The sequence below is a fragment of the Nicotiana tomentosiformis genome, chromosome 12 (genome assembly GCF_000390325.3).
Source record: "Nicotiana tomentosiformis chromosome 12, ASM39032v3, whole genome shotgun sequence".
In the NCBI taxonomy this organism is placed as follows: Eukaryota; Viridiplantae; Streptophyta; class Magnoliopsida; order Solanales; family Solanaceae; genus Nicotiana; species Nicotiana tomentosiformis.
The window spans coordinates 101,900,643-101,912,375 of NC_090823.1; the positions used below are offsets into that span (position 1 = coordinate 101,900,643).

The 11,733-nt window shown below is 42.8% G+C and overlaps 1 protein-coding gene across 1 annotated transcript; it reads left to right on the plus strand.

The window, feature by feature from the left end:
• The first annotated feature begins 2,380 nt into the window (after positions 1-2,380).
• LOC104087854 (UDP-glycosyltransferase 89B2-like) lies at positions 2,381-4,124 on the plus strand. The gene has a single exon (XM_009592422.3). It carries the CDS (start codon positions 2,526-2,528, stop codon positions 3,930-3,932), a length of 1,407 nt encoding a protein of 468 aa, XP_009590717.1. The 5' UTR covers positions 2,381-2,525; the 3' UTR covers positions 3,933-4,124.
• Positions 4,125-11,733: the final 7,609 nt, after the last annotated feature.

Genomic DNA, 11,733 nt, shown 5'->3' on the forward strand with positions numbered 1-11,733 from the left:
TCGTTGCGGCGCGCAACCCGTTCCCACCGTATCACAATAACACAATCATAGTTCACCCTTATTCTACCAAACAATCCATCCTTATTACACTTGTTGCGGCGTGCAACCCGTTCCCACCGTACAGTATTAATTCACCCTTATTCCACCTCAATATATCACCCTTATTCCTCCTCTTGCGGCGTGCAACCCGATCCCACCATATCAATATTAATTACTCAGTATGTATAGAAATTTCACAATTTAAATCACAGAAACCCTTCACAATACTTAAACTCCAAACCGAAACAAATAGGAAATTTGTACACTATGAAAATCCACATAAGTAAAGCTACACAGCGAGATCAATTCAGAATCTACAACAGAAAGGTACCGGTAAACCAGCTTAAGCAAATAACAGGAGATAATGAAACTATGGAAGAACTAATATCATTAACCGGAGAAAATAATGTCTAACACGTAGCAATTAGGCATGGGAACACAAGTAGAGTATATAACAACTAAGACAGGGAAAGAGGCAATATGACAAAAACGGGAGAAACAGGGAAAACAGATAAATTGGCGGAGCATAAGTACTTGTCACCTCACATATACGCCGCTCACATGAATTTCACATAGCAAATAGTCCGAGGGTTCCTAATTCCCTCAAGTCAAGGTTAGACACAATACTTACCTCGCTCCAAAGGCCACTCAATGCTCAATTACCGCTTTTCCTCTAGAATCCACCTTCAAACCACTTGTATCTATCCACAAACGACTCAATAATATCAAATATTGCTAAAAAAATCAATTACAATGCATAAATTTAGATTCCCCTCCCCCAAAAAGTCAAAAATCGACCCCGAGCCCGCTTGGCCAAAATCTGAGGTTCGGACCAAAATCCATTCACCCATTCACCCCCGAACCCAATTATATAATTTATTTCGAAATCCGACCTCAATTCGAGGTCTAAATTTCAATTATGCAAAAATCCCTAATTCTACCCAAACCCCTAATTTCCACCATGAAAAACTTAGATTTTAGGTTGAAAACTCATAAAATATAATGGGTAATTGAAAGAAAGTAGGTTAGAATCACTTACCAACGAATTGGGAAGAAAATCTTATGGAAGAATCGCCTCTAGGTCTTTAAAGTTTGAAATTTTTGAAAGAATGGCAAGAATCCCGTAATTGGGACTGTTTTATCACTAGGCATCAGTGTTCACGCGAACCCGCCTCACCTTCGCGTTCGCAAGACAGGGCTCGCATTCGCATAGAGTCACCTTAAGCCCCCTGCCCAGCCTAGCTAAAGCTACGTGTTCGCGTATGACGGGTCGCGTTCGAGTAGAGCAAGCCCCCCAATGCTCCGCGTTCGCGATCATGGTCTCGCGTTCGCGTAGTGAAAAAAATCCTCCCTCAACCTAGATCCCCTTCGCGATCGCGAGAATGGCTTCGCGATCGCGAAGCACAACGCACCAGAACACCAGCTGCAGCAAAACACCAGATTTTTCAAAGTCCAATTCACCCTGTAGCCTATCCGAAACTCACCCGAGCCCTCGGGGTTCCAAACCAAACATACACACAAGTCCTAAAACATCATACGAACTCGCTCGCGCGATCAAAACACCCAAATAATGCCTAAAACTATGAATCGGACACCAAATCAAAGGAAATTTTCAAAAAGACTTTAAAACTTCTATTTTCACAACCGAACGTCTGAATCACGTCAAATCAACTCCGTTTCTCACCAAATTCGACAGACAAGTCATAAATATTATAGTGGACCTGTATCGGGATTCGAAACCAAAATACGGACTCGATATCAATAAATCCAAACATCAGTCGATTCTTAAATATCATAAATCTTTCAAACTTTCTATTTTCAACAAAAATCAATAACTCGGGTTAGGGACCTCCGAATTCGGACCTACCGGGACCGTCAAAACACGGATCCGGATCCGTTTGCTCAAAACGTTGACCGAAATCAACTTAAATGAATTTCTAAGGCAAAATTTTTTATTTTTATCAGTTTTTAACATATAAGCCTTCCGAAATAACACCCAGACTGCGCATGCAAATCGAGGAAGGCTAAAATGAGGTTTTTGAGACCTCAAAACACAGAATTAGGTTCTAAAATATAAGATGACCTATCGGGTCATCACAGATAAAATGGGATAAGGTGTGAGATTAAATTTATACCATATTTAGTTGAGGGAATAAATTTATCCCTCAATCGTAATACAAAATATCATATCTTATCTCATCAAACTTGAGATTATATTATCTCATTCCCACGTGGAATGAATTAGTCCATCCAGAATAATTTAGTTTGTGTATCAAGTGATCCCAATAATGGTGGATTAACAACTTTGAACTTTTATCATTTGTTTGGAAAAAAGAAGACAAACCATCCAAACTTTGAAATATAATACTTTGTAAGCGTCAGGCATGACATCAGAAGTCACCTAACATATCATACTATAAACCAAATTAGTGTGCAAACATGCAATACTTGACAAAAATTAAAGTCTTGGTTTGAGCTAAAACGTAATGGCGTTTTCTGGAGCACAAGTTCTCCTATTTCCATTTCCAACTGCAGGTCACATAATCCCCCTCCTTGACCTAGCCAACCACCTCATAAATCATCACCTAAAACTCACAATTCTTGTCACACCTCAAAACCTACCATTACTCGAGCCAATCCGAGCAATTCACCCTTCCGATTCTATTCAAACACTTTGCCTTTCATTTCCTGAACTCCCTGCTGGATCCAGTTTTGCTGCAAGGGTTCGTGCAACCTCTGAGCTTTACAATCCGATTGTCGATTGGTTCCGTACCCACCCATCACCTCCTGTGGCCATTATCTCAGATTTCTTCCTTGGTTGGACTGATAAACTGGCATTCCGACTAGGTGTTCGACGTATTGCCTTTTGGCCGTCCGGAGCTTTTACTTGCTTAGTTATAAGTCATACATGGAGCAACGTTGAAGAAATCTTGTCTACAACTAATGAGAACTCTTTGATCACTTTCACTAATATTCCCAATACGCCGGAATATCCTCGGTGGAAAGTGTGTACGTTGAGCAGTCAGTACAAAAAAGGAGACGCCGATTGGGAATTCTTGAGAGGTGGTTACTTTGAAAATATGAAGAGTTGGGGTGTTGTGTTTAACTCTTGTAGAGAAATAGAGGGTGTTTTTATCGATCGAGTAAAGAAAGAAATGGGCCATGATAGGGTTTGGGCCGTTGGGCCCTTGCTACCTTTGGACAATAATATGGTAGGTCCATATTATTTTCAACGTGGCGGGTTGAGTGTGATGCCACGTGATGAAGTGATGACGTGGTTAGACGAAAAGGCCGATGATTCAGTTGTTTACGTGAGCTTCGGGAGTCGTGCAATGTTGACACGACAGCAAGCGGATGCCCTGGCGAGGGCCTTGGAGTGTAGTGGGGTGAATTTCGTGTGGTGCTTGAGAATTCAAGAGGAAGGACACGTGGCAGGCAACGTGGACGTGGTCACGAAAGAATATGAGAATCGAGTAGCAAATAGAGGGTTGATAATCAAAGGTTGGGCTCCACAAGTTGCGATACTAAGTCATCGAACTGTGAGCGTTTTCTTGACTCATTGCGGATGGAACTCGGTACTAGAAGGCATATCCTCTAACGTGCTCATTCTAACATGGCCTATGGGTGCAGACCAATTTATAAGTGCAGAATTGTTGGTTAACCAACTCAAAGTGGGAATTAGAGCTTGCGAAGGTGGTTGTCAAGTAGTCCCAGATTCAGTCGAATTGGCTCATATCTTATCCGAGTCAATTAGTGGAGCTCGCCCACAGAAAGAGCGAATGAGTAAACTCCATCATTCTGTCTTAGAGGCTGTTCAAAAGGGAGGGAGCTCTAGTCAAGATTTGGATGCATTTGTCAAGCAAATAGGTCAACCTCAAACTGAAACTAGTTGATCGCCCAATTAAAATTACCACTTGCAAAAAGAAGAAGAAAAATTTGTACTTTTGAGACTTGAGATTGATAGGCCCACAAGAGATGAAGGTAGAAAACGGTTCACCTTCATATATTGTTAGGTAAATCAAGTTATCTACTACATTTTTTGACTCGAACCTTAATAATTCACCGAACTTCTTGAGATTCTACGACATTTTTTCTTTTCAATGCGCATACGTCCTTTGACTCGAACCTTGATTGACATCCTTTGTCCAGCGTATATTACTCTTCCGTTTCAGCATTTCATAATCTCCTGTTACCTTCCTTCTAATTCAAATTGAACTCAAATGCTTTCCAAATGTAATGTAGTTGATTTGATTTTAGTAGCCTAAACAATATATGGAGTAAAATTATAACCATTTGTGTACGGTCAAAATCGGGCTTGGTTAATCGAGACCGGGATGGCAGACCGAGGTTCAATCCCAAGTTATATTGGATCGTTACATGAATAAATATTGCCTAGCTCGTGATTTAGGGATCGATCGAGATCGAGACCAGCTAAGGTCGAGACCGAGAAGGATAGAGATCTAGTGAGATCGAAGGAAGCCTGCTAAGTCGAATAACAGAAAGCCGAGGAATCCGTGACCGGGCGAGGATTGTGGCGGAGATCTCGGCATGTATCAAGTCAAGACCGGTTGATTAGCCAATCAGGAGATTTCCTTCTGTATTTAAAATTGTACCATATGTAGAACTCCTCTACTATATAAAGGGGGTTTCAATCATTTTGTAAGCACAAATTCATGCATAATAAAGCAATATATTACGTTTTCTCTCTTAAACTCTCTTATTCAGTAGTTCAGTTCTTACTAGGGGTGGGCATATTTCGGTCCGAACCGAAGAAACCGACCGAACCGAAAATATTTTTATTTCGGTTTCGGTTATTCGGTTTTTTCGGTCGGTTTCAGTTTAAAATTTTAAAATTTCAGTTTTTCGGTTCGGTTGTCGGTTATTAATTTATTTGGTTCAGTTAACCGAAAAAACGAATTATTATTATATAGATTCTTTAAGTTATATATAGGCTAAGCCCATAGGTAATTATATAGGCCCAATTTTGAAGTCCATCAAAGACCCAATTCAAATAAGTAACCCAATCGGCTATTCCTAATTTTCCATCCCTTAAGACTTTTAACTCTAACGAAACTTACCATTTTATTCTAACTTACCGAAATTTTGAAAGAAAACCAACAAATTTGTCAGTCCAATTATTACATAGAAATAGCCGAATATGATAATGTTCAAATCGAAAACCGATTAGAAATAAACCAAACCGAAATTAGAAAACCAAACTGAACCGAACTTATTTCAGTTCGGTTTCGGTTACTACTTTTACAAAACTGAAAACTAAATAACCAAACCGAATTTCTTCAAATCGAACCGAACCGACCGAACGCCCACCCCTAATTCTTACTCTTCAATAATACACTTAGTTGGTGCGAGGGCAACCTAGCTCAAGGGCCAAAGCTGTATGATATATCGGTTTACTTTATTTTACAGTTAATTTCAAACTTCAATTTTCATATTTCTCAGTTTGTGCCAAGTGAAATCACATATCCTTAAAACCACTTACAAATTTAATTGTTATCCGATTTTAATGGTAAACGGTTTGGTGCCCACCGTGGGGCCAAGGATAATAGTGATTGCCTGGTGCTAATTTTCATAACATACACACTGCTTTACACTTGTTCTTGTAAGCATTTTTGATTTCAGGATCAGCATGTCGAACTCTCGAGCAGTACCTACACACATCGACAATGGCCTTGGTTTTCATGGAGAAAAAGACAACGTAGATGCCCCAGGAAACGAAGTGCTTCCAGTTGACCTCGAGGGAGTACCAGTTGCAAACCCCATCGACGTCAGTTCCCATGTTGCCCTGAATGCAAATCTGGGCATCGACCCCAAAAATAACGTCCGCAGAGACGTTCGATCAGTCGGTCAGAACGTGGACGGCGGCGAAGAAGGTGGAATCAGGCGGAATCAGCCTTCGAATAATATTCGAAATGCTGCAGGCTCAACAAGCTGCAATAGCACAACTTCAAAATCAGAACCACGCACCGAGTAGGGTCGAACCCGAGCCATCATAGGAAGTTGTTCACAGGGCTGAACCAGTGCCGGGGAGGTCAAATGTCAATGAGTCAGGGACTGACCCCGCTATCTTGAAAATGTTACGAGGAGATGAAAAAGTGAATTGAATCGGGGGAGAAGAATATTGAAGCGAATGACAAAAAAATGGAAACATATAACTCCCGAGTTGATCAAATTCCGAGGGCATCACCGATTTTGAAGGGTTTGAATTCAAAGAAGTTCATTAAAAAGCCCCCCCTCCCCCCGAGCGCGGCTCCTAAGCCCATTCCGAAGAAATTTCGCATGCCAGAAATTCCCAAGTATAATGGAACTACTGACCCCAACGAGCATGTCACTTCTTACACATGTGCAATAAAGGGGAACGATCTAGAGGACGATGAGATTGAGTCTGTACTGCTGAAGAAATTTGGAGAAACTTTATCAAAGGGGGCGATGATATGGTACCATAATTTTCCACCTAACTCCATTGATTCTTTTGCCATGCTCGCAGATTCCTTCATCAAAGCACACGCCAGAGCGATAAAGGTCGAGACTAGAAAGTCGGACCTCTTCAAAGTAAAACAGAAAGACAACGAGATGCTCAGATAGTTCGTATCTCGGTTCCAAAAGGAGCGTATGGATCTGCCCCCAGTCGCCGATGATTGGGCCGTTCAGGCTTTCATTCAAGGCCTAAACATACGAAGTTCAATAGCCTCACAACAGTTAAAGAAGAACTTGATCGAATATCCAGCTGTAACCTGGGCCGATGTGCATAATCGGTACCAGTCAAAGAATAAGGTCGAGGATGACCAGTTAGGGGCTCCTTCCGGGTCCGTTTATCCAAACAAGAGCATCGATAGAGTTAAAAGGGATATTGATCGGGAACCACAGTCAACAGAGATCGATATCAGCCATACGGTGGAGATCGGAGAAACAACAGGCCTGGACGCAACCCCGTTCGAATTGATAGAAGAAATGATCGAGGACAGAGCTCTCGAGGGCTCATGAGTAAGAGTCATTTCGACAGAAATGTCGAACCCAAAGAAGCACCACGACTATCAGAATAGAACTTCAATGTTGATGCATCAGCTATTGTATCGGCCATTGGGCGCATCAAAGACACCATGTGGCCCTGACCTCTATAGACTAATCCGGCCTAGAGAAATCCTAGTCAAATGTGCAAATATCATGGCACCCATAGTCATAGAACAGAAGATTGCAGATAGTTGAAGGAGGAGGTAGCCCGTTTGTTCAACGAAGAGCATCTTCGAGAATTCTTAAGCGATCGGGCTAAAAACCACTTCAAGAGATTCAAACAGACAGAATGAGCAAGAAGAGCCACAGCACGTGATCCACATGATCATTGGAGGGGTCGATATTCCTCAGGGGCCCGTATTCAAACACACCAAGGTGACGATCACGAGGGAAAAGCGGACTCGAGACTACTACCAGAAGGGACCTTGTCTTTTAATGACGAGGATGCGGAGGGGATCTTACAACCCCACAACGATGCACTGGTAATATCTGTCCTTATGAATAAAATTCAAGTTAAACGTATTTTGATTGATCCAGGTAGCTCGGCCAACATTATTCGATCAAGGGTCGTAGAACAGCTCGGCCTACAAGATCAAATTGTGCCCGCAGCCCGAGTACTTAACGGCTTCAACATGGCAAGCGAAACTACCAAAGGTGAAATTACTTTGCCAGTGAACGTGGCCGGGACCATCCAAGAAACAAAGTTCCATTTGATCAAGGGTGACATGAGATACAACGCCCTGTTCGGAAGGCCTTGGATCCATAACATAAGGGCAGTACCCCCGACCCTCCCTTCACCAAGTTCTGAAGTTACTGACATCGGAGGGAGTCAAAACAGTGTACGGGGAACAACCCGCCGCTAAGGATATGTTTGCAGTCGATGAAGTGATACCGGTATCAGAACTCTCATCAACGAAGGGATCGGATTCGAAGAGAAAGCAGGAGGCCAAATAGCAACCACAGAAACTAGCCTCGACCCAATTGCAGAAGAAGGGGATCGACGATGATGACGACTACTGGATCCCTCGATCCTTCATAATTCCCGATGACTCCGACGCCACCAAATCAACGGTCGAAGAGCTGGAATAAGTCACACTTGCCAAGCATCAGCTCGAACGAAAGGTATACCTGGGTACGGGGCTAACCCCCGAGCTCAGGAAAAAACTTATTCATTTTCTTAAAGCTAACATGGATTGCTTTGCTTGGTCCCACCTTGATATGACAGAGATCCCACCAGAAATTACCACTCATAAACTGAGGCTGGACCCTAAATTCCGCACGGTGAAGCAAAAAAGAAGGCCCCAGTCCGAGGTCAAACATGCATTCATCAAGGACGAGGTAACCAAACATCTCAAAATAGGATCCATTCGGGAAATAAAGTATCCCGAATGATTAGCAAACGTAGTAGTAGTCCCTAAGAAGGGAAATAAACTTAGAATATGTGTAGATTATAAAGACCTGAATAAAGCATGCCCCAAGGATTCTTTTCCTTGGCCTAATATCGATCGTGTGATTGATGCCATGGCCGACCACGAGACTCTCAGTTTTCTCGATGCTTACTCCGGGTACAATCAGATATAGATGAACCCGGAGGATCAAGAAAAGACCTCGTTTATCATAAGTATGGTACCTACGGTTATAATGTAATGCCATTCGGTCTAAAAAATGCTGATGCAACGTATCAACGCCTAGTAAACCGAATGTTCGAAGAAAAAATAGAAAAATCAATGGAAGTTTATATTGATTACATGTTAATTAAGTCCCTGTGAGAAGAGGACCATTTAAAGCATTTGCAGGAGACTTTCGATATACTGAGGAAGTACAATATGAAGCTCAACCCCGAAAAGTGTGCATTCGGGGTTGGATCGGACAAGTTTCTTGGTTTTATGGTATCCAATCGGGGAATCGAGATCAACCCCGATAAAATCAAAGCTATCGAGGATATCACGGTAGTGGATAATATAAAGGTCGTGCAGAGGATGACGGGGCGGATAGCCTCCCTAGGACGATTCATTTCGAGATCCTCATATAGGAGCCACCGATTCTTCTTGCTGCTTAAGAAGAAGAGCAATTTTGCATGGACTCCGGAATGCCAGCAGGCCTTGGAGGAACTAAAGCGGTATTTATCGAGCCCGCCGCTGCTTCACATCCCGAAAGTGGACGAATAGCTTTACCTGTACTTAGCAGTCTCGGAGATAGCGGTAAGTGGTGTCCTTGTCTGAGAAGAATAAGGTACGCAATTCCATGTCTATTATGTTAGTCGGACCTTATGTGAGGCCGAAACTAGATATCCACACTTAGAAAAATTAGCGCTTGCTTTAATAAGCGCCTCTAGAAAACTAAAACCATATTTTCAATATCATCCAATATGTATTGTAACAACTTATCCTCTTTAAAGAATTTTGTACAAACCCGAGCTTTCGGGTCGATTGGCCAAATGGGCCGTAGAAATCAGTGGATACGATATTGAGTATCGACCCCGAACCGCCATCAAGTCTCAAATCATGGCGGACTTCATGGATGAATCTACGCCGGCCCTCGTACCCGAGGTTGAAAAAGAACTACTGATAAAATCGGGTACATCTTCGGGAGTCTGGACCCTCTTTACGGACGGTGCTTCGAACGCGAAGGGGTCCGGATTAGGCATCGTACTAAAATCAACCACAAGTAATATAGTTAGACAGTATATCAGAACTACAAAATTGACTAACAATGAGGCCGAGTATAAGGCCATGATTGCAGGTCTCGAACTAGCTAGAAGCTTGGGAGCGTAGATCATAGAGGCTAAGTGTGATTCCCTCCCTGTGGTAAACCAAGTTAACGGGACTTTTGAAGTCCGAGAAGACTGAATACAAAGGTACTTAGATAAACTACAGGTGACTCTACATTGATTTAGGGAATGGACCTTGCAACATGTACCTCGAGAACAGAACAACGAGGACGACACTCTTGCCGACTTAGGTTCATCGGTCGAAGACGACGAACTCAACTAGGGGACTGTCGTACAACTCATGAGATCGGTAATCGAAGAAGGCCACGCCGAGATAAACTCCACAAGTTTAACCTGTGATTGGAGAAACAAGTACATAGAGTACTTAAAGAACGGGAAGCTTCCATCAGATCCAAAGGAGTCGAGAGCTCTGCGCACAAAGGCAGCACAGTTCACTTTGTCCGAAGACGGAACGCTATTTAAAAGGACGTTCGATGGACCATTGGAAATATGTTTGGGACCGGGAGATACCGACTACATCCTACGGGAAGTTCAAGAGGGCACTTGTGGAAATCATTCTAGTGCTGAATCGCTGGTCCACAAAGAGAGCAGGGTACTATTGGACTGATATAGGGAAGGATGCAAGGAAGTTCGTTCGAAAATACGACAAATGCCAAAGGCATGCACCCATGATTCATCAACCCGGGGAACTACTCTACTCGGTACTGTCCCCATGGCCCTTCATGAAATGGGGAATGGACATGGTTGGACCTCTCCCGTCGGCCCCAGGTAAAGTTCAGTTTATTTTATTTATGACTGATTATTTCTCTAAATGGGTTGAAGCACAGGCTTTTGAGAAAGTCAGAGAAAAGGAAGTCATAGACTTCATTTGAGACCACATCATATGTCGATTCGAGATGCCCTCCGAGATTGTATGTGATAATGGAAAATAATTCATCGTCAGCAAAGTAACTAAATTTCTCGAGGATCACAAGATCAAAAGGATCCTATCAATACCTTATCATCCCAGCGGGAACGGACAAGCCGAATTGACCAACAAAACCATTATCCAAAATCTTAAGAAGAGATTGACCGACGCCAAAGGAAAATGGAGAGAAATACTACCCGAGGTTTTATGGGCATACCGTACAACATCGAAATCCAGTACCAGAGCAACACCGTTCTCATTAGTTTATGGCGCCGAAGCTCTGATCCCGGTCGAGGTCGGAGAACCTAGCATCAGGTTTCAATATGCAACAGAGGAGTCGAATAATGAGACCATGAATACGAGTCTAGAATTGTTGGACGAAAGACGCGAAGTCGCTCTCGTCCGATTGGCCGCCCAAAAATAGCGGATCGAAAGGCACTACAATCGAAGAGCCAATCTTCGACATTTTAACATCGGGGACTTGGTGCTAAGAAAAGTCACCCTTAACATCCGAAATCCGAATAAAGGGAAACTGGGTCCGAACTGGGAAGGACCGTACCAGGTTCTCGAAATCATCGGAAAAGGATCCTACAAGCTCAGCACGATGAATGGCGAACAACTGCCGAGCAATTGGAATATATCACACTTCAAACGATACTACTGCTAAGGTACGGCCCCTTCCATTTTTATTTATATTTTAAACTAACCCTTGCAGGTGGATTCTTCGACACGAAGCCTTTAGGTCTGAAAGCACGCGTTGCACTCTTTTTCCTTTAGACCGTTTTTGTCCCAAATGGGTTTTTCGGCGAGGTTTTTAATGAGGCAACCATTGATCGTGCTAACTTAGAACAATTCAGCAGTATCCGAGGTTTCTTTACAATCAGCCTCGAATATTGGGGGGCATTTCCCTCGAATGTCAACTTTGATGCGAAGAAATTACTTCATGGTAGTAGGGTCTCGATAGGAAAAATTTGTAAGGGCCAAACGGTCAAACGAACCGTGCCCGCGTAGTTTGCTCGAACCCTGG

Coding starts and splice junctions, on each gene's coding strand:
- LOC104087854 (XM_009592422.3), top strand. CDS start 2,526: ATGGCGTTTTCTGGAGCACAAGTTCTCCTATTTCCATTTCCAACTGCA.